This window comes from Nothoprocta perdicaria, unplaced genomic scaffold, assembly GCF_003342845.1.
Source record: "Nothoprocta perdicaria isolate Ctin4 unplaced genomic scaffold, notPer1 scaffold_140, whole genome shotgun sequence".
NCBI classification, from domain to species: domain Eukaryota; kingdom Metazoa; phylum Chordata; class Aves; order Tinamiformes; family Tinamidae; genus Nothoprocta; species Nothoprocta perdicaria.
Window position 1 is genome coordinate 967,682 of NW_020454539.1, and position 24,052 is coordinate 991,733.

Genomic DNA, 24,052 nt, shown 5'->3' on the forward strand with positions numbered 1-24,052 from the left:
GCAGCCAGCGGCTCCTTTGGGCTGCGCGCCCTGCGCCATGGCGGGTGCACAGCACCGCCTCAGCGCAACGCACACAACCGTCACTCCACACGCAGCAACGGCCGCCCGCGGCACGTGACCGGGAGGAGGGGGCGGGATCTCACACCCGTCACGTGACCGCCAACGCTCACGGGCCTTTCCCGCCGTGCGCATGCGCACGTGGCCCCCCGCAGGCGGCGGCAGGGAGGGAGGGTCTCGCGAGAGGCCGTTAGGGCCGTTGGCCTCCCCATCCCCCCTCCGCCATGGCGGCGCCGCCGCTCTCGCCGGGGCCGCGGAGCCGCTTCGAGCGGGAGCAGGAGCGCGACGTGCGCGCGCTGATCCGCCGCGTGACCGGCCTCGCCGAGGACGAGCCGGACGAGCCGGAGCGCGGCGGGGGCCGCTTCCAGGCGGCGCTCAACTTCGCCTGGTCCAACTTCAGGTCAGCGCCCGGCGCCGCCCCCCGCCCGGGGCCGCCCCGTGCCCGCCCCGGGGAGCAGCTCAGCGTGTCCCGCGCTTTAAGATCAGTAGCGTTCGCTCCGCTCGCGTCCAGGTGCTAGCCGCGCAGTCGCATTTCCTGCACTGCAGCATTGGGTAGCGCACTGCAGCCCGCGCCCCTTATTCACTGACCCCAGTAAGACTCTTCTGCACCACCAGCAACTAAATATCCGTTGGTCAGTGGCTGCGCAGAAACCAGAGGAGGGCAAAGCAGGGTTGATGCCGAGCAGTTTCAGGTGGGAGGGTAGGGAAGAGGAAGGTATTTATGTTGATGCTGCTGTCGAAGAAACCAGGAATATCAGCTTGAAATAGAATTGTAGGATCATGATGATCTTGAAGGTCTTTTCCAACCATTAAGTCCAACTRTAAGCYTTTCATCACCATGCCTGCCAAACCRTGTCGCTAGGCACCTTATTTACAYGTTTCTTGACCACAGCCAGGGATGGTGACTCCACCACTTCCCTGGGCRGCCTGTTCCAATGGTTCATTACTCTCTCTGTAGAAATTCTTTCTAACGTCTAACCTGAGCTTCCCCTGGTGCAACTTGAGGCCAATTCCTCCTGTCCTATCTGTAGTTATTCTRGAGAAGAGACTGACCCCYGCCTAACTACAGCCTCCATTCAGGCAGTTGTAGAGAGCGACCAGGTCTCCCCTGAGTCTTCTCCAGACTGAACAACCCCAGCTCAATCAGCCGCTCCTCGTAATGTCTATGTTCCGTTCACCAGCTTCGTTGCCCTTTGGATGCACCCCAGCAYCTCAATATCTTTCTTGTAGTGAGGGGCCCTGGTGTTTCCAGCTGCTGAGCCCCGTAGATAAAAGTAGAGTTTCTCTTCAGTTTCACGTTTATGAAACTTGTGATTTGCATTAGTAGAGTTAATGACATTCCTATACTGTGGTTCTCAKATTCATCCAATTCTTTCAGTGCGATATGTTAGTACTATTGATAATTCTCTGGACTTGTCTAAAGCATTAAATAATTTTTTTTTTATGCATTAGAGTAAGTATCAAATGGTTCAATTTCACTAATAACTTTTCTTTGACTTAATGGTTTTTCCTTTCAATGCAGCTTTTTTTGTCATCTTTTAGTCTATTTTTGTGTTCTTTTACTTACTACCATTTTCCAGGTGAGCTCATGATTTTCTGTGTCAGATGATGTGCTGAAACACAAGAAACATATTTTCTTAGTCTGAACAACTTAGTTAATGTTTAATTTTATCATGCTTTCCATTTACTTTCATCTCATAGCTATTCTTTCCAATATTTATTCTAAAGCCTTACACACATCTGAAGTCAGATTAATGAATTGTGTATTTAACCAAGTTGTTTTCTTATTTCTTAGATGCAGGTATGTCTTTATCCTACAGTAGTGGTATTAAATATCTTTGCTGCTTGCCTTGCAGTTTCCTTTTCTAGCACATTGCTTTGACACTGAGATGATTGCTTCTCCAAATTCAGTCCATTAAATTTAGCTTATGCTCCATGTGCAGATCTTGCAGTTTTCCATCTTTCTGTCATATAATTTGTTTCATCTTCTTCTCTGCAGTTGTTKCTGGAAGCTGAGGCAAAATACTAAACTGACTTCCAGGGCTAAATACAGAGTGTCTGGAATCTTGATGTAATCCAAACTGCAAGGACTGCAAAAGCCCTATCACGTTTCCACGTTTTCCCCTGTGTACCTGAGGAACCTTTTTCCTACTGTAATTTCCTTTGTGAAGCCTAACTTACCTTTCATCAGCTCTTTCTTTGCCCTTTCATGTGCTACTTTCTGTAGTTTATTTACTACTCCTCTTTTATTTACTGTCCTTTACTTTTAATATAGGTTTTTCATTAAAGTTTAGGGGCCTTTCCGTGTGGATATTTTCCCTTTGCTTGTAATGCAAGTCCTGTGTAATTTTTCTTCCTTCAACAGGCATCTCTCATAGTCATGTTTTTGAGCTCCACACATTTGACTTAACTGACYAGTTAATTGCTTGCTTTGCTGCTGTATTTCTCCATTCAGTTTAAACTATGCGTCAAGGATAATTACATTTTCCCATCTTTAAAGTCAGTTTAAAGTCAGTTAATCCTCCTTGAGATAAGAGGCGCAGAGATTAAATTTTGTTGCTGCTTAATGATGTTGCTGAATTAATCATGTGTTATTAACCAGAAAACGTATTACTGATATRTTGTAATCTTATTTGTAAGTCAGCTTTATTTTTTTCCTCACTTAAGTGTTATTTTCAAACATTTTATAATGCAAATTTCTCACACAGATTTCACCGGTTTCTTGATGTGAACAGTCACAAGGTAGAGAGGACGATAGAAGGGTAAGTTTTATTATGTTCATGGATTAATGATGTATTAGTGTGTTGCATGAACAAATGCTCAAAAAAATCTTTTTATTAGAATACATGAAAAATTGGTGGTTCATTCTGACCTGGGAAAAGCTGCAAGCTGGAAAAGATTGACACAAAAATTTCTGAACTCACCACTTCCAGGTGTTGAAGAAACAAAGGTACGTGTGCTGGATTTTTGGGTTTATATTTTTTCTGTGTCTTTTTTTTTCCTTTTAATCTCCTGGYAGTTCTTTTTTCCAGCACTCTTGTCTGTCCTGATGATGGGGACTTGCTGTAGTGAGATTGTGTTGGAAATTACAGATTTTACTCTGGGGTTTGCAGTTGTTACGTCATTGACCCTCAAAGTTGTATTCTGCAGTTTCTCCATTTAATTTAGAGATGTGCTCTTGTCTTGTCAGGGTTTCAGCAAGCACAATTTCATGACTTAAATTACATCTTCTCTTTGCAGAGATATTTTATAATCAACACTGTACAAATATCATAGCTAGATTCTTCCCTGTTCTGAAACAGTGGCTAGCTGAGCAGAAGTTCTTATTTTGTGCTTAGTTTTTTGCTTGTTTTTTAACCCTACATCAGATGATGTGTCTGGGCATTTTACTTTTAGGATATTTCCAAATGAAGCACTCCTACACATAGTCCAAAAAATGAAACTACAGCATATGTTTTATCTTTGATACTTTCTGTATCAAATCAATTTAGGGCATTGGATGGAGGGAAGTAGCAAAAGTTGACTCACTTGGACACTCTGGTTCCAATATCGCAGTGTCATATTTAATTTGACCTTTCAAAAATTGAAGTTCCTGCCGTTGTGAATTATGATTTGACTGATGATAATGCYATTCTTTAACAGGGTTGTTTGTTCTGAGTTTAGCCTGACTCTGCTAATTCTCACTGAACTGATGCTCGCCTCTTTTAAATTGTCTTTTAATTTGTTGTGAGGAACCCAAGAACCCCCAGTGGTTTRTGTATGCCATGTTACATGATGTTGGGGAATTATGAATGCATAGTCCTAGCTGTGACTGTTTCAAGAGTTAAGTAGAATAAACTCTCCCCAAACCCCAAAATGGACACCTTAAGAATTTGAATGTTGCAAATATCATAAGAATTGACTATGCAATTGAAAATGCAACTGCAGTGTAGTTGTGTGGTCCTTTATCTTTGRGATATAAAGCTACATTTAGGTGTTAGCAATGGTATGTAACTTGGAAGGACTCAGTGTCTGAGTTTTATGACTGAGTGAAACTTTAGCTCACATATTTGATTCTGTCAAAAACCTGCTGGTGTTCTTTGACAAACTCCTGTAGTAGTATTAAATAGAAACATTATATTGAAAAATGAATACTTGGTGAACTACATGCCATGGAARGTCAGAACCAGACTGCAGAAAGATGCTGCTTCAATAAGAGATTGCACTCTCAGCAAGTACTAGGAAACAGATCCTAACACAAAACTTTGCAGCATGCCAATCTTGGTAACAGTGTTGTAGGCAGATTRAAGGCTGCTGTTTCACAAATGCATTAGTGCAATATCAGAGTTAAAAATGCCTCTTTATCCCTTGTCCCTGGTAACTTTTTTTTGTACCTTTTCTGTATCTCTGGGCTCCTCTTCTGTTTTTCATATCCTTTTATTGTCATCTCAGAATTTGAATATTGATTGACCAGTGAGCAGGCTTAATTAAACTGATAGCATCTCATCTAGTGTTGCAGATTTTGTTTTCCTAGTATGAGACTGAAGAATGGGAGGTAATACTGAACATTCCTAAATAAAATAGGCTTCATCTGTTCCTAGCTAAAATCTTTTAAGCCACTTACTAWCTCGTTTCTATTATGTGTTTTAAAGACAGATACACACTATTCCATACTGTCTCTTCTGTTGTGTTTATCTGATTCTCCATCCAACACCAACTATGTGGAAAAACCAAGAGAGAAAGAAGTGGGTAAGTTTGTAAGATTTGTGTGTTACTAATAACAGATATAACCAGTTAACACAGTCTGATAGGAAAGGCATTTTTACTGTCTATTTTATTATCTCCTTCACTTCAGGGTGCTTTATTGATTCTGCTGTATGATTTATACACTTCAAACACCCTGCAAGTYTTCTGTAATTCCAGTAGCTAATGAAGTTTTTTGTCTAGAGAAGTTTCTGAGTAGTGATTTTTGATTTTAGTAACTGATAGAAGTACAAATTCTTTACCTGTACAGCAGCATTTACAGGCTCAAAGACAAATGTTTTCTATTCTCAGAAAACATTTTGCAACATCGACCTTGCACCTTAGTAGGTATCTGCTGAAACAGCTCTAGAAATGTAAATTGCTGTTCCCTATGAAGTCAAGGAAAGGTCARTACCTTTGCAGGCTTCCAGAGGGAGATCCCACTTGCCCCAATTTAGAAAGGAGGACTGTTTTGCTCAGTGCCTGTAAACCTGGCTTGCGCTTAAGTTTGAGTGGGTGCCATCCCCGGTTTGTTTGTGGTGTTGTATCATAGACTGAAAGAAGAATATTTCAGACTAACCTAAAGAAAATCTTGCATCTTAAGATTCCTTTTTGAATGATCTCTGCACATTCCCTCGGCGGTGTTTTGAATGCACTTTCAGCCCATTCCAGGAATGTGAATATGAAGAGGTTATCTCAAACACCACTAATTACAGTTGAGTAATCTTCGTGTTTAAGATCTAATTTATTGTAAGCTTGCTTGCTATTTTGAAGTTTTACATATAGCATCATGGGTGTGTGGTGTCTTTTCTGGAGTTTAAGCCAATTCTTGCTTTGTTTCGTTCACAGTCTCAGATCCTTATGCATATGTTAATTATATGTTTAAAATGTTGTACTGAGCTAAGTGGGACTAGTTATAATAAGTAGTATGTTGCATCCTTGCATGTTTTTTTTCCTATATTGAAGCCTAGGATATAGTGTAGCATAATACAGATCGGTATGCTGAGGGCTCACCACATTATATATTTTGAGTGTATAAGCAACAAAACTGAAAAATGATAAAGAACATGCAGTCACCATGTACATTTCACATGCAGAGTGTGTAATTTTCTTAAGAAACCATGGCATAATCTTAAGTGGAGGAGAATGCCTGTTATTGTAAAGATGAAGAGTACCAAGATATTTTTAACTTTGAAAATGTCTTTAGAGGAAAAACAAATCAGAGTTAAATGAGACTCAGTGTTTTTGTATTTATTATTATTATTATTATTTATTTCTTTTAGAAAAGGAAGAAGAATTTGATTGGGGAAAGTATTTGATGGAAGGAGAAGAAGTTTACTTTGGTCCTAGCGTAGATTCACCAGTAAGTAATGCCATAAACACTAGTTCAAAGCATGTTACAAACCTGGCTGAGTTCCTCTGCTTTGTATACTCTGTGATTCCCTAATGTGTTCCTTGCTTCTGTATTTAACATCATGAAATACAGAGAGACCTAAATGGGAATCATATTAAGACAAAATGCTTTTGTTCTTCGTATTTTAATTTGACTTCTAATTTCTGCTGCTGGCTTCCTGCTACTAATCAGAACTTCCTGTGGTTGTTTCCAGTTCTCTCATTTGAACACACTTACACTCCTAAGGTCTAATTCAGTTAAAAGTCTTGGAGGAGAAGGTTTTCCTTTGGCAGACAATATGCTCTTCTGACCTCTCTCCTACTTAATAGCTGAATTATAAGATTACTGATTGTTGTCTCTGGTCTAAAAGGATATGTTTGGAAATATATTTTAAAAATTCAGTAGCTTGAGCTTTATTCCTAAATTGAGCTTTTATACCTAAATCAAATTGCACTAGAATTGCAAATAGAAATGCTCTTGCTCCAAAAGCTTTCAATTTTCATGTTTTACTTGACTTAAGTCGCTTCAGTTCTTGGTAGACAGTAATGTTAGTCTTAAATTTTTCAGTGGTCTTTATATTGGAGGAAAGACTCAATTTCTCGGACAGTACGAACTGATTATAGATCTGTCACGATGCACTGACCCATACTGGCTTTTATTATCCTAGGATTGGTCTGAAGAAAGTGGCGAAGAGGAGGACTCTCAGCCTTTGAGCAGGGAGGACTCGGGTATCCAAGTGGACAGGACACCTTTGGAAGACCACGATCCAAACAAGAAAACAGTACCTAATGTTTCCTGGAAAGGTTGGAATTTTCTCCTGAAAGTTTGCAAGAGCTATCATTTTTAATGTAGTCATATATGCTCAAACTTTAGCAATTTAATGCTAACTTTTTTTATTTTTTAGAGCTATAGTTAAAGGTGTGCATTACTGTTCACCGCTGCTTGTTTACATTTTAGCAGTACAAAAGCAGTGGTCTAAGTGGAGAAGACTTCTGTTTATTTCTGGAAACAAACTTCCATGGTGAAAGCATGCATGAGTATTCCAATACAGGAATAAAAGCCTATTCAATAAATATAGCGTACTTATATGGATGTCTTTATCAGTAAATATCAAAATGCTGAAATAAAACTGAGTGATGAGAAACAGTTGAACAAGTTCCGTGTATGAAATCTTTTTGAAAAAAATGCTTTTATATAATTAAAACACTAGTGGCTTTCTTCTGATTAGCTTCAGACAGCTGCATGTTTTTACATGGAATAGTATTTGGTAAAAGATGCGTTGTATAAGAAGACAGCATGCTTTATATATCTGGTACAAGAAGCTAGCTAACTGGAATAAAGTAAAATTTTCTCAGTAACTGTAATAAAAGAAAAATACTTTTCTTAATGGATTGAGTTCGTAGTAGGAAGTCACACACTAATRAAGTTGGTGATATTTGGCAATTTAGTCAACTTTATTTTGTATTCGTTATTTGAGAAGTGCCTGAAATAGAGGCATATTCCCAAAGGAAGAATTGAAAGGGKTTTTTTTGTTTGTTTGTTTGTTTGTTTTTTTGTTACAACTTAGAGAATCTTTAGGAGATTTAGGGCATTTACATGCATATTAATTTGTTTGTGATGTTATCATACTTGTGAGTGCGATAAAGTGTAAATAGTTGTAAATCCTGATGTATTTGAAAGACTTGTACTTCTGTAGCTGAATGGATAGGCTCATTAATAACTGCTTGCTGTGTTTTATAAGCCTATCCCATATAAATAAGAATACCTCAGTTGCTGTCATGCTTTCACAGTTGGGGAACCTGATGCCCGCAGTTGGCTGGAACAACATGTAGTTCCCCAGTACTGGACAGGAAGAGCTCCTCGCTTTTCCCATAGTTTGCACCTGCATTCCAACCTGGCTGCAGTCTGGTAAGAAAGCAAGATTGCTTAGCGGCGTTTTTATCAGCAGCATATAATGCTAAACAGTGACTTTGTTGGCTGTTTTTAACTGTGTTGTAACACTATTACAGTTAATACTGATTAGTAAAAACAGAATTGAGAGTTAAGTGGATACAAAAAAAATAGGAAGCAAGGGTTGATTTTTCTTATAGCTGCTTTTTAAAATAGTTTTTAGTATGTTAGGGAAAAGGAGCAACTTTCTTGGCGTTGAATTTTGTTGAGGATAGCTCTTCATAGTATCTTTGCAGAACTAATATAGTTGGAATGCAAGTAGTCATGCTACTTACATGGTATCTGAAAATAAAGAATTTCCTAAGATTAACTTTTTTTTTCCTTGTTGCTATTTTCCTTATGAAGTAGAATTAAACACAAATTTTATGTGGTTAAAGTACATACAGGAATACTACATCACAATCYTCTGTGATTCTCGAAGGAAAATAAGAAGGAAGTTTAATTAAAAAAAGAAGCTTGTTTTGCCTTATCTCCCCCTGTGAAAATTCTGAAGCATCAGTATTGTAATAATACAATCCATTAAATGGTATTTGCTTCCTTAATTTATTGCATTTTTTAATGAAGGAGTAAATCTGTTCTAGAATCAGGTAGCTAGTTATGAACTAAAATTTACAGAAGCATTAGAAAATCAGTAGCAAATARTAAAGCTATACTGTTCTGTTGTCAGTTCCAAGTTAGCAGATATGTTGTATAACCAGTAGTACCTAGTTTGGATCATTTGAATTTTAAATGTGGTAAATAACTTTTACCACTGAGGATATTAATAAGTCAAAATAYTACGTATTTAGTAATATGTGATTTGTAATAAGTAATCACTATATGTTTTGCTAAAATATGAAAAATGTAGTGAAAGATTTGCAAAGAATTGAGCAACACAGCGTAATGAGGAAACGTTTCCATTTCATGGGCAAACTTTTCAGATGCTGACATTAGGCAAATTCCTATTTTATTTTTGTCTAATATTCTGAATGGAAAGCATGACTTATCTTCTCACAGGAATTTAAAAAAAAAACAATACTTCAATATTCACTACTTAACTGCTTATCAAGCTGTGTGTGAAGAAAATTTGAATGCTTTTTCCATGCACTTTTGCTTAACAATACAAAACCAAACTCTGCTCTCRTTTATATTTTTCAAATATCCTTGTGATTCATTGGCACTGCCATAGTATAAGCCGAGGAAAACTGAGCCTTACGATGCACACGGGTGAGTCAGCTGAAGTTACAAGCATTAAGTTGTTTCCCTTTCCCTTTTCTAAGGGACCACCACCTGTACACCAGTAATCCTCTGTACGTGCCAGAAGAGCGAACACTCGTCACCGAAACTCAGGTCATACGGGAAACTCTTTGGTAAGCAGAAACATCAAAAAAATATGTATTTTAACTTTTATCTTAGAATTCTCACTCAATGGAAAAGAGATTTATCATTGAAGTCATATTTGAGGAACTATTTATTACTGGCCTTTCTTTAAGTTGGACTGTTGCTGCTAATAAAGATGCTGTTAATATGTGTTTAATTGTTTAAGTTCACAATATATAGTTTGCTATATAGAGAATATATGAATATAGTATGAATRTGAATATAGCTATATGAATATAGTTGGCTGCATCTTGCCTGTATTGATTCTTCAGGCCCAACTGTTGTGAAGAATCAGTTTGTTCTTACCTTGCACCCGTGGAGTTTTTACAAGTGCGCAATTTTGCAAAGTAACTGAAAAATCCTATATTTTGAATCTCTGCTGGAGAGGTATTTTAGGAGGGTATTTATCTGTTGCCCATGTTCTGTTGTTCTTGTTGTGGCTCAGGTTAAAGTACTAATAGCATCATAGCTCTTTGATTCTTGTTTGAAGAAAACACACGTTTAGGCAAGCAAGAGCTGATTCTTCTGTTAATTATATAATTATTAAGAGTCCATTAAAAGAAAAAAAATGATTACTTGTTTCTATTCTAGGTTACTGTCAGGAGTGAAAAAACTTTTCATATTTCAACTCAATGATGGAAAAGTGGCTGTGCGGAATGATCTTATTGTAACTCATTTAACACATGTGAGTTGTTTGGTGAATCTCAGGCAAATGTATGTGTCCTCAGATGGATGTGTTTTTTTGCAAATAGGAAATTTAACTCATTGTGAAAAAACAATGTTTCTGTAATGGTTAAGTTAATCAAAGCACTTTTGATTTAATAAAACTGAAGGGGATGTTCCTGTATTTGAGAGTCTAATTAAGTGATAGACATATCAAAATTTTATTATATTTAAGTTCAAAGAAAATGAATATTTTGCTGTTTTTATATTTAGATTTTACAAAATAAACTTTTTTCACTATATGTTTTTTTTCCCCTCTAGAATTGCCTAAGGTCTGTTTTGGAGCAAATAGCAGCATATGGTCAAGTTGTCTTTAGACTACAAAAGTTTATTGATGAAGTGATGGGACACAGTCCAGAAAACCTAATGCATGGCACTGCTTCTACTCCAAAGAAAACTACTGAAGCCCCATTCAGAACCTACCAGGCTTTTATGTGGGCTTTGTACAAGTATTTCATTAGCTTTAAAGAAGAACTTACTGAAATTGAAAAATGCATAATCAACAAAGGTACGGTGGAAGGGAGATTTTGTGAGAGGGAGATAAATGAATTCTTACGGGGGGAGCATGCAAAGCATCACACAAATTCTGAAACTGAGAAAGATGCTATACTACATCTTTAAAAAATTACAAATAACATTGCCAAAGTTTTGTTTTCTTCTAGATGTTCTATTTATATGTATGTATACACTCTGATTTTCTTTTTTCTTCCAGATAAAACAGTCACACTTTCAATAGTAATAGATAAATTGTCTCCYCGACTGGCACAGCTGAAGGTGCTTCATAAAGTCTTCAGCACAGGAGTAGCAGAAGTGCCCCCTGACACTAGAAACGTTGTGCGAGCATCTCATCTGCTTAATACTCTCTACAAAGCTATCCTTGAATACGACAGTGTGGGAGAAGCATCCGAGCAGACGGTAGGGGAAATCAAACCTTGTTTAATAGAGCACACACTCGAATGCTTGATAAAAAAATTCTCTGTGATAAGGTGACTGAGTCCTCTATAGTCGATTGAAGATTGAGGATGAATTTAATTACCCCAAGTGAGTTTCTGTATTTTGGCATGTTATTTGCACCTTCACTGAGCCTAGATAAAATCACATTTGCAAGGAGATGGGCAGCATTAAGGTTGAGGATTGAGGCGGTGAGCATTTTTGGGGAATAAGAGGCAAGAAGGCTATTATAAAAGAGAGAGCTCTTAGGTAACTCTCCTGGGCACAGTGTACAATTTGAATAATGCTGAAATTTACAGCACTTTTTTTTTTTTTTTTTTTACAGCTACCTGATAGTAAAAATATTGTCTTCCTGTTTTTAAGTTTTCTACATTATGAAACCACAGAATGTTCTATGACTAACAGCTTCTGCTTAAAAACTGCAAGAGTGGGAGAAAAAACGTTGTTTGGGAGTGTTGGCAATGAAAAATTTAATAAAGGGAAGCATGCACAACATGTGCTCTTTTTTTTTTTTAATTCAGGGTTTTATCTTTAAAAAAATCCTTAAGTATAGTTAGGACATTGTATTATTTTTGCACAACTAACAGATTAGGCTTTGCCTAGTCATCTAATACTTTTTTTTTTTTTTCAGGTGTCACTTCTGTTCTCCCTTTGGGTTGAAACTGTGAGGCCGTATTTACAGACAGTGGATGAGTGGATAGTCCATGGTAATTTATTTGATCCTGCAAAGGAATTTATCATTCAGAGGTAGGGACAGCGACGCTGGACAAACAAAATGCAATGCAAATGAGAGCATAACAGTTGCTGCAGAACCCAGGAAGGAAATACTAGCAAGGAAAGTAGCATTGCATGTTAGTTAAGTAGAACTGTTATTCGTTCTCTTATGRCTTGTCTCAGCTGCTAGGCAAATTGCATTACTTAGCCCTATCGATTATTACTTTTTTTTATTAGACATAAATTATTTTTAACTTTCCTACCTCTTATGAAAAATTGACAATCCTACTATCTTTTTTTAAAAAAGATATTAACTTAAAAAAAAAACAGGGTGCTTGGAAAAAATGTAGAATTTACTTTTCGGTAATTTTACCAACTCTTTTACTAATCTGTAGTTGGTATAAATGTCATTTAGAATTTAAATRCTGCTTTAGATTTGCAGTGCAAGTTAATAAAGTGTCTTGATTACACACACAGTTCCTAAATATTCTTTGTCTGCTAATTCTGCTAATTTCACTTCTTGTCTCTTATGCATTGTTGCTTGCTTTTTTGATAGCTTGAAATATAAAGTGAATCTAAAACTATTAATTTATAGTTTTGTCTCATAACTACAAATTAAGATTTTTCCTYGTCTATCTACAATATTTAAGTGAAGGTATATTTGTAAGACATGTAAAAGTGAGCAGATAGTAATAAATCTGTAATACTATTGTAAAAATTCCATAGTGTTTGAGATCTTACCATCCTCGTTGTACCCTGCTTGATCTTTCTTTCCTTGATTCTGTAATCGTTTTCAGTACTGCTAACAGGTGTGATTTCAGCTTATATAACTGAGCTTAATTTTAATTATTTTACTTTTTACGGGACTTTGAAGACCAAACTATGTATGATATAAACAGAACAAAAGAGTATGAATTAAGAATTTAATTTTCACTTAATAGAGAATTATTCTGCTTTTCTAGTAATGTTTTGATTGTAGTTTTCATTTACTAAATAAATCTTAAATCAATCGCTAATCTCATTAATCATTTTGTTACTGAGGATGAACAGAKCTAGGCATAATTAACAGATCTAGGCATAAAGTCAGTTGTTGTAACCCAGTTGTCCTTATTTTGGTTTGCTTGAGTATAAGATTGTTTTTATCTACTGTGAACTGCTTTCTTTATCCTGCTAAAACTTTCCACCATTCTGGAGATGCCTAGATAGTTTGATATGTGTGTGAATTTATATAATTTTGAAAGTGCTTTTTATTAGTATAATTAAAGAGAATGCAGAATAACAAACACGATTTGTATCCTATAGCAAGGAAGATTTATGTTTCAAAACATATCTAACAGCTTTCTTATTATTTTGTAGAAACAAAAACGTCCCAGTTAATCACAGAGATTTTTGGTACGCAACCTACACATTATATAGTGTGTCAGAAAAGACCGAGAATGAGGAGAAGATGAGTGACAACGCCAGTGCCAGCTCTGGCAGTGATCAGGCGCCTTCCAGCAGGCAACACACGATGGTGTCTTTCCTGAAGCCAGTTCTAAAGCAAATCATCATGGCTGGAAAATCCATGCAGTTGTTGAAGAACCTGCAGTGCAAAGATGGTTCTCCTCAGCAAGCAGCATCCAGAGGTGAGATGCCAGTTTGTTTAACACCAGTCCTGCGTGTACCTAACAGTACAGACATATTCTAAAAACATAAATACATGAAGTAATATACTAGTTAGCTTTCAAACCATACTTTTGAGGTGTGTTACTTTTCTAACACAAACAAGTGAACAAAGTGAATAAAGATCGGTTATTCACTTCAGGTTTTATTGGTCTGATTTGTTTTATTGTGCTCACAAAATATTTTCCATTTGCTGCGAGTCAAACAAAAGTAGTTTATGTGTTCCAGACATAATACTTTTTGATTTTAATAAATAGCTGGTTTCCACTGGTAAGTGGTTGAATAATTTTGAGACAGCTGTAGGACTGCTAAAGAAAGCTTACTGATACTTAGATGAAAAATCTTGACATACTTTGTAMGTATGCATATTTAGGGTGTTTTTCTTGAGCAGTAGTAAAATACAGATCAAAAATTATTATTTTCTATCTTAGTAGTATGAATTATTTTGGAATTGCTCTGGACTTGTTTCTCCATTTAGTTTGGGAATGTTATGTGTTCTAATAAAAACTACAGGGCTGTTTCAGATGTGAATGATGAATTGTCTTTGCACCTCAAGGAGGAAATTTTCAACCTTTTCTGACTTATCTCGTATTTCAGACACTATTCAGCAATGCATTTGAGTATGTGCTTGTTCTTCAATAGTGGGCTCCCTGTGCTGATGTAGTAGAGCTTCACTTAGGCTCTTAGTTACTTTGCTGAATAGCGGCCTGAATGGTGTGACTTGAATCATATCAATAAATGTTAGAGTGTAAACTTCTGACTCCTCTAGTTCAAACGATGCTTTTCCTTGGAACAAATGTTACCACGAAGTGTCTTGCCCGATTCAGATGCTGAGCGAAAGAGTTTGTATACGCTCTTCCTGGAATCCGTGCAGTCCCGCCTGCGGCACGGGGAAGAATCTGTTCCAGATATCATTACAGAACAGCAGGCTACAAAGCAGAGCCTAATAAAGATGCAGTCCATTGCAGAAAGGCACTTGGAACTGGATGATGTCCGTGATCCGCTGCTGGCTATTAATTTTGCCAGGTAAATGAATAACATCTACATCAGTGATCTTACTGCTGTCTAGTGGAAAGCCATATTCTGCTTGCTGATGTTAGTTGCTCTTGCTTAATAAGCCCAGAAAAAAGAACAGCTTTGATTACAAATGACAAAAAGGGTTTATTATTAGGTATATGGTATTTGAGTTTGGCATTATTTTTCTGTAGTATTCCTGGAGCAACRGGTGATTACAGGATGTCCTCCCTTTTGATATTCTTATGCTTGGGCCTACGAAAGCAGTAGACTTGCTGTATTGTGGAACTAACAACTAAGGAACTGAGAATGTTATAGTAATGAAACGTGTCTCAATACTTTTGCAACAGATTTTGAGAGCAGAAAAAGTTGGATTAAAAGCTTGAAAGGTATGACATATTTTTGTGTTCTGTGTATTAAATTCCTTCTTCACTAACTAAAATGTTTTATTTTGAAGGTTATATTTGGAGCAAAGTGACTTCCATGAGAAGTTTACTGGTGGGGACGTTTGTGTGGACAGATCCTCAGAATCAGTGACCTGCCAGACTTTTGAACTGACATTAAGATCTTGCCTGTATCCTCACATTGACAAGCAATACTTGGAATGTTGTGGAAATCTAATGCAAACCTTAAAGAAGGATTATAGGTAAGAAATAAGTTATGGTTTTCCTTTAAAAGGGAATAATTACCAAAGCTATGCCATATAACAAGAGAAGGAATTTTCTTTTAAATATTTTATTAAAGAGCTTCAAACAGTGTTGTGTTTCTACTCCAAATTGATAAACAAAGGCAAAAACATTGAAAAAAGGGAGAAAATAGTATAACATAATTCTGTGTGAACCTTGTCTGGGTTAAATGAGGAGTAAAGTTATCATCATAATTCTGCCAGAATTATTTATTTAAGATGAGATTTGGTTATGACATTATGACAGTATAAAAGGTACAATGCACCAAACAGTATTGCGAGTTATATTTGTATTACATAGAGTAAGACAGCTCATGGCTTTTGATTTTTAGATGATCATGAAATTGCAATGCTTTTAATCTGCCTAAGCTACTCATACTCTCCCATACCATTATTACTTAAGAACTATACCTACTTAATATAACCTGTATTCGTGATTCTGCAGACAGATGAGGTAGCTTTCTTCCTACTTTATCAGAGAAAGAATTGATATTTGGGGGGGAGGARGGGGGCTTCATATTAAAATCCTTCCTTATATAGTTGAAAATTTGAAAAGTCCTTGAAGTTGTGTCTCCTTTCCCAAGTTCTGAGCAGAGAGGGGCAAGCTTTCTCAGTTATAAGAAATTTTTATGAATTGTCCAACCCAGAGGATGTCTGAACCCCTCAAAATAGTTCTGTTGAAGTTAATAGGTCTGCTCACGCTTATAGCAAAGCATGGGTTGATTATTTTATTTTATCTGAACATATTTGTAGGCTAACTGAACAATGAAAAAAGAATTCAGGATAGACTTTGTCTAGTGTGTTCAGTTTTGAGTTCTTGTAATGAAAAGCTTTTCAGGGTTTCGCTTTTATAGAAGTTGTGTTTGATTTCAGTTGTATGATGAAGACTGAGGAAATGTCTGTATTTTTGTTCCCTATTTAGGCTAGTAGAATACTTGCAGGCCATGAGGAACTTTTTCTTACTTGAAGCTGGAGATACTATGTATGATTTCTATACATCCATTTTTGACAAAATTAGAGAAAAAGAAATTTGGCAGAATGTTGCTTTCTTAAACGTTCAACTTCAAGAAGCAGTTGGGCAGCGCTATCCAGAGGATAGTTCAAGGTAAAATGTGGAATTCTGCAAAATACAGGGCAGCTACTGTTTCCATCATCKCTAGCTCTGTTAATATACTTGTAGAGTGAAGAAAACAGGTTATCATCAATGAAAGTATTTGTTTCTTTACACAGGTTGTCCATATTATTTGAAAATGTTGATACAGTGAAGAAGAAGCTCCCTGTCCACACCTTAGATGGTCTGACATTGAGTTATAAGGTAGAGTATAATTACAAGTTACTGTATTGTTGATTAGATTTGAAAGGGTTTATTGAAATTGCTTCCCTTTTCTGTCCTTATCATCTTCTRTCTTAGGTTCCTTGGCCTGTGGATATCGTTATAAGCTTAGAGTGCCAAAAAATTTACAATCAAGTTTTCCTGCTCTTACTGCAGATAAAGTGGGCCAAGTACAGCCTGGATGTTTTACGATTTGATGGTAAGAAACTACTTGAATGGCAGATGCTGCAAAAAGTTGGTTTGTGGTCTAAGGAAAAAAGTAGGTCTGCTGATTTCTACAGCAAGTAGCATATAGAGCAGTTGGAAGTCTGACTGTTTTTACGAAATAGATTTCCATCTTTATTAGCTTTTAAAATCAGATGTGTTTTACACAGGGCATATCTTTGATATCTCTTAATTTCAAGAACAGCTTTGTTGGTGATTTTACAATATTTTGAAAACAAGAAGACAGTTTAAAAATATACTTAAGTTGAGATCAAAACATTAAAATATGTTGTTCAGAATACATGCTTTAAGTCCCAATTTAAATACTTGGGGATTGTAGAAAAAATCTCTTAATATCTCAGTTCACGGGCTTGATATTGTATTTGGAAGAGGAATAGTACAATCGAAATGAGCTCTTAAAATACTAAAAAAAAAGAAAAGAAAAAAAAAAGGTAGTTTCATATTAATGTAGTTTTTTATCCATTCACATAATCTTTAGCTCTTACAGCATTTCCTATGCAAACGTTTATCAAATTGCRTTGCACACGTGTGTGTGTGTATGGATCGCCAAACTATTTCAATGTAAAATTAGTATATTTAATAAATCATCTGGATTATAGAATYATTCTGGTTGGAAAAGACCTTCAACATCATTGAGTCCAGCTGTAAACCCATTACCACCATGCCTACTAAACCATGAACCATGTTCCTAAGGGTCCCTAAGTTTAATAAACTGATAAAAGCTTTCTTTTCTGTGCAGAATAGTAAGAAATAACTATAACTACTCGTATCTAAGTAGTATTTTGCTTACATTTTTCATATATCCTTCAGTTAATAGATACATTTTTTTTCCAGAGCTACTCTGTGCTGCAGAAAACCCCCAGGTTAAGGAAGGAAATTTATTAGAGCAAGGAACCCTTCCTCCGTTTGGATCACAGGCGGAATGTATAAAGCAACAAATACATCGCATGTTCCTCTTAAGAGTGAAACTTATGCATTTTGTCAACAGCCTGCACAACTATATCATGACGAGGGTTTGTCTCATAATTTCATTTATGTTGAAATTGCATCTGTGGTTACACATTCTTATTTAATTTAAAACAACCTGAACTAAATGTATGCAAATAGAAGACAATATTAGACTAAGGTCCAATCTGTGCATTGAATTTGAGCTTAAAAATATTTGTCAGTTTTAATTTATACATCTTATGTCAGTAATTCAAAAATATTTTAAAATTCCTTAAAATTTCTAGCATCTGTGGATGCCAGTATCTTTGTTGTTTTTGTTTGTTGTTTATTTTTTTTTGACTATTTCGACCAATGCTATGTGATTGAAAAACATCATAAAACATCATATCAAAATAGATTTCTGTGAACTATAATTCTCTAAAGAGCTATTATAGCCACAGACGTCTTGCTAGAGAAATGTTAGTTCTTTAAAGGAATCCTCCTCAGAAATCCAAGTAACAGATGCAAAAATTGCTATCTTCTTAAACAATAAAGTAACACCAATAGATTTYTAGCTGCTCTACTATTGCCTTTTGTGAACCTAATAAAGGAATTAGTTTTTATGTTGCCCTTTTGAGAGGAGAAGTTTGTGGATGTTCTTCTGTCATGATAAGTATTTTGCACTTCCATATTCTGCAAGATGATCTGTGTCCCGTATCTAGTTCAAATTTTAACATCCTTAAAAGTCCCTAATGAAACAGATGGGCTGCAAATCGACTCATAGAGAAATGGGATAATCTGTCTATTTTGCAGTGGCAGCATCCCCATTTATTTGAAGTGTGTCATCTGATCGATTATGAAGAGTTCAAAGCTTTGCTGTACTGATGGTAGCTGGGAGGCTGAGCTTAAACGTGTAGATTGGAAAGGAAAGAGTGAATTAATTGAGCAATGTTAAGCTCCAGAAAGTGTCTTGAAAGAAAGCTGTAAGCCCTGGTGCGCAACACAGAATTTAATAACTATTGTATTTTCTTTATTTAAGATTCTTCACAGTACAGGCTTGGAGTTTCAGCACCAGGTAGAAGAAGCCAAAGATTTAGATCAGTTGATAAAAATTCATTACAGATATCTGTCTACAATCCATGATCGCTGCTTATTGAGGGAAAAGGTGAGTTAAAAGGATATAAACTATTTTAGTACTAATTATATGTTTTGCAGTCCCTGCGTAGCAATACATAGATACTCTTGAGGAAACAGTAACTTTTCCAAAGTTACCATTGAGATTCACTTTGCATTGCAAGTCTTACCTGAGCTCTATGAAGAAGAGGGTACATTTGAAATTATTTACGTGAGGTTTTATGTGATTTATTTGTTTTTAAGAGATGTGTGAGGTTGAACAAACTGATACTTGAAAATATAATGATTATGCATTATCTGTAATTACTATGTTGGCACCTTAAATACCTGCATATCACTGTAGCTTCCTCAAAATAATCAGCCATCAAATTAATGAGAGAGTGAGTAAAGTAGCAAAACATGTTTTGAATCATGTTGTACATAAGAGATTGTTTTTACAAATCAGATGAAATGACATTAGTGTATTACTGCCTTGCAGTTTAATAATGAAAATGGTTATGATTAACAAGGAATTATTGACTATTACTCCTTTTATTTTAATTATTTTAGGTGAGCTTTGTGAAAGAAGCTATAATGAAAGTGTTAAACTTAGTATTGATGTTTGCAGATCGCTGGCAGGCTGGCTTGGGGGCTTGGAAGTGAGTATCCATACCTGAAGCTCTGTGTTGTCATAACCTGAAAGCTGTGAGCTGTCAATATGTTTCTGGGTATGAAGCARCAGAACTTGACTGAATGTCAGCAGTTCATTCAGTTAATGCTTAGTAGCAGATTCTATAGACTATATAGTTTTCTTAACCGGAAAGAAAATTACTTTAGGTAGAACTCAACGAGTTGAGTGAGGAACTCAGAGCAGCTTTTACTTCCACTTAACGAGTGGCACTTGTGTCATTGTGTAGTAAGTATTTTCTGGTGGAAAAGGGTGGCCATTATGTGACTTTAGAAGTTTCTAATAAGATTCTAGATCTTGGCAACAGAGAGTGTTTTCTTTTCCTTCCTATTTGCTAGTAGTAGTGACATACGAGAGTCACAGTTGGGGTTTGTAGTTGTGTTTCCTGGCTATGCTTTAAAATTGTAGGCAGGTGGAAGCTGGCATTCAGTAACTGGTTTATGGAAAGTGGAATTGAATTTGTGGGGTAAAGATTTTCATGGAGAAAGTTTGACTCCCTTTGCTTAAATGCTAGGATTTTGGTTTTGATTGGAATTTTGGGAAATTGAAAGGTTTTTGGCTTTTCCCATAATACCTATTCTGTAGAGACAACTGTCATGGTTGGTGCAGGTTTTTTACAAATATGTGCTTACTTAAGGGCTGTGATTGAAGACTCACGCCTGTAATTTTTTAGGTAATTTTAATGTATTGGTCTGTAAATCAGTTATCTGTTCTGTAGCCTAGAAAGATTTGTTGGCTTTTTGCTTGTAACACTTGCTGCTCAAATGGTGAACGATTGTGAACAGGTTTCCAAGGCTACATTAAGAGTCAAGGACTGACCCTGAGGCCACCTTGTATGGACTCGCTCACTACTTCTTGAAAGTAGTTCCTTTAGGCACAGACTGGCCATGTTTCTGCTACGTAGGGTACCATACCTTGGTCTTTTGTTACACAAGGAAATTTTTCCAGTTCTAAAATCTCAGAAGTATTTATGGAGGCTGTGCTAGAAGCTGTCACAGCAGTCATTATACAACCTGAAATTGCATCTGAGCTTGTCTGCTCTCACATGTGGCCGCACAACCTGAGTCAGGAGCTACACCTCATGTTGTCTCCTTGGCTGTTGCCCTTTGGTAGAGGAGGAAAAGGGAAAGAGTGGTTGCCCTGAACTAGCCAGGCTTCCTATTCTGGTGCAAGCAAGGTGGCACAGGCCAAAGTGGAGCTCAGGGGTCAGTGAATAGCTAAGCAATGTAGTGATCCGGAGTCTGCTTCTTGACCTAGTCTTTCTTCTCAGTGCAGGTTTACCCCCGAGAACTGTGAAGTAATAGGCACTAGGAAGGCTGTCTTAACACCAAAATAGGTGTGAATAATAGATACAGAATCACAAAATGGTTGAGGTTGGAAGGGACCTCTAGAGATCATCTAGTCCAACCCTGCTCCAGCAGGGACACCTGGAGCACGTGGCACAGTGCATGTCACTTAGAGCCACAGAGTTTCTTCTGCCAACAGCTAAGTTAGGACACTGAGAATATCATCATTGAAAGTACTGCAATAGTGCYCAGGCATTCTTGTCAAAATTGCCCTACTTTTGTAGAAATGATGTACACAGACCTAAATGAAATAAATTCTGGCATGAATTTAGAATGTGCAGGGAGCTTTTTGTCATTGAAAAATTTGTCTTACTTTGAGGATGACATAGTTACAAGTGTGTTAAGTATATTTCTATTCAACTGTTTCTTAGGATGGAGTCCATAGAGAAGATGGAATCTGATTTTAAGAACTGTCACATGTTTCTYGTAACTATTCTGAACAAAGCTGTCTGTCGAGGCTCTTTTCCTCACTGTAAGTATATCAGGATTTTCATATACCTACRCTTACTGGAACACAAGCCTTATAGGAATGTATTGATGTTAATTTATGCTAATGTTTGTCAGTGCATCTTTAAAAGGTCTTATTTTATGAAAGTCCTAAATGAGGTATTCATCAAGGTGAAGCTTTACTTGCTTCTTAGTAAGTTAACTCCATCACTTTTAGGGAATTTGTGCCACGCTGTCTACAGCTTACCAGCTTGCTTGAGAACAGAATGGCTAATGTAGCCAAGAAAATGACAAGTAGTTTTCTGAACAAACACGTGAAACTAAATTCTGGATAGAGATTTATTAGCCTGTAGCAGTATTTTGTTTCTATAGAGCCCCCTACTCCTGTAGGGCACAGAAGAGAACTGTTCCTGTCGTTGCCTGCTCACAGYTGTGATATATCACAAACATCTGGTATCCCAGCCAATAAATATGATGTCGTAGCTGAATCTGTCCAGGGTTCTTGGCTCTGCCCTTGTGCTGGCAGGAGGAGGAGGAGGAGGACACGTCCATGCCCTCACTTGCAGCCTCATGTACCAGCTGAAGTTACTGGTCAGTGGCACTTTGAGCTGCAGGCCCAAGCACAGCATGGGGCTGGCTGGGGCTTAGGTGCATCTTCATCTGCTTTGGGATCTTCTGCTTCTGCTTTGGGAACAGGAACCTATAGGAGCAAATAGGATGGACTTCTGGAAGGGATATTATTTCAAATCCTCATTACTCAATCTGAAAGAATYGTGTGATTATATCTTTTAAAAATATATATTCTTTGTTTTTTGCCTTCACTAGATTTTAGTTCTTGCAGCTTAGTTCTTGCCAATTCTCTCTTAGTTATTTCAGGCAGTGAGGRAAATGAAGTGCTTTCAGAAATGCCAAAGATTTATAAAATACCTGACAGTCTTAAAGCCTTAGGTTTTTACAACTTAAATAATAAACATATGTCTTTTAAAGCATTTGTCGCTGCCCTCCATCTTATTTTTGGTATGAGTATAAATACTAACAGTTTGTCTGTCTTCTGTGGTTTGGTTCACAGTGGAATCTTTAGCGTTGTCACTGATGGCTGGCATGGAACAAAGTTAACACCTGACTCGGTTGAATTACTAAGGAACCCAAAGCAGCATTTACTTCCACTCTTTTTTAAAATAAGATTYTTACACTGTGTTTTGAAATGGCATACCTAAATGACACAATTTGGAGCAGTGTAAAATATTTTAATATGTAAATGATGTACAGGTATGTATGTGCATTGCTAATAGTTGCGTTTTTCTGTGTGTATGTTTTAACGTGGAAAATCATGTACAGTGTAAAATTCATGCTGTGTAAAACAGATTCAAAGATATATAAAATGTATTTCATTTTGTGRAAGGTTTTTTTTCATTATCAGTAATTGCTGATTGTTTACAGTTTCCATTAATTTTGCTTCTTTGCAGAGGCCATGGGGTAGTGTGAAGTGGTGCAACTTATTTCTTTTTATTACCTGAAAGGTTGGTTTGAGTTYGTGTTGGCCTTTTTGACTTGGAAAAAAAGAAGAGTGGCTTCATTTTATTTGCTTAGTGATTATTAAGAACACTCTGGGAACAGTTTTGGCCGTTACAATGTAAATGCTGATGTAAAAAAAGATAGAAGAATAACTTATTGAAATGGGTTGCTGCAGACTATAAAATACAAATACTTTTGATGTGGAGTAATCAAATGCCGGCTGATTCTCTTGGTTAACTCTTGGCAGCTTAAGCAGGTTTGGGAACACACTGTGCAATATATTAACTTTAACTCTTGGATTATTGACATATTTCAGAGGTTCGTGGCTTGACCCTACTTCAGACCTTTCACCAGGATGCTTCTAATAAGTAATTTTGTGCAGGGAGGTAGGTCACGATACAGAAAAGGGTTTATGTTTAGAGAAGTAAATGTGAAGCTTGTTTACATGAGATGGCTCTTCCTCATGGAAGTTCCTCTGTAATTCTGGCATCAGTATACGTACATTTAAAAAGAAAAAAAAAGAAGAATTTTAGCTCATTTAGTCCTTATTTATTTGAATAAATAAAAGATTTGCTAATTGGCATCTACTGTTGTGTGTGTCTTTCTGCTGAAATGTAGTTGGGAACGTACATTCTAGAACAAAATGTGTCTGCTACATAAGTGAGTATTTTGCTGCCAACTGTGAGATTTTGTGGCTCATTTTGAAACATTGGGAACATTTTGAAACTGTTTTTTAGAGTTCTGTAGCAATAATTACTTTCTGTGAAAATGAATGTTGGGATTCTCATGTGATCTGATGATCCCAGGAGGTCTTCCCAACTTAAAGATCTTTTTCAGTAAAACAAAAAATATTTTTTTTTAAAAAAAAAGTTCAGTACTAGGAAATTTTCTACTGCTCTGTAGCATGTTCCTTGTTGATGACTGAGAGAAAGTTTTGTTTTAGAGAATACTGTCTTTATATAATCCTCTACTATCACTTAATGTAAGGATGCTTTGGGTGATAGTGGACTGCTATTAACAGTAGTAATTCGACCAATTCATTACCTTTTGAGTACATACAAATTTTGTACTATAGGTACTTCCAAAAATCTAAAAAGTGGTTGTTGTGTATTATTATTTTTCCCTTTTATGCACTGATTACCTCTCCTTTAATGAAATGACAGCACTTTATAGACCCACTTTAGGTAATGTTAGCTAGATGGAGAAAAAAATCCTGCTCACGAAACAC

The 24,052-nt window shown here is 36.7% G+C and overlaps 1 protein-coding gene across 2 annotated transcripts; it reads left to right on the top strand.

Moving 5' to 3' along the window:
- Positions 1-281: 281 nt before the first annotated feature.
- TUBGCP5 (tubulin gamma complex associated protein 5) lies at positions 282-22,989 on the top strand. 2 transcript variants are annotated; one of them, XM_026034258.1, is made up of 24 exons: positions 282-457; positions 2,766-2,819; positions 2,899-3,007; positions 4,689-4,785; positions 5,384-5,494; positions 6,063-6,142; positions 6,840-6,975; positions 7,963-8,080; positions 9,382-9,471; positions 10,073-10,166; positions 10,466-10,712; positions 10,917-11,119; positions 11,787-11,902; positions 13,226-13,494; positions 14,359-14,557; positions 15,003-15,191; positions 16,153-16,335; positions 16,461-16,545; positions 16,642-16,762; positions 17,623-17,801; positions 18,755-18,880; positions 19,399-19,487; positions 21,234-21,334; positions 22,379-22,989. In XM_026034258.1, exons 1-24 carry the CDS (start codon positions 282-284, stop codon positions 22,423-22,425), a joined length of 3,219 nt encoding a protein of 1,072 aa, XP_025890043.1. In that variant the 3' UTR covers positions 22,426-22,989. The 2 variants fall into 2 exon arrangements, with proteins under 2 accessions (XP_025890043.1, XP_025890044.1); XM_026034259.1 differs by lacking the exon at positions 5,384-5,494.
- Positions 22,990-24,052: the final 1,063 nt, after the last annotated feature.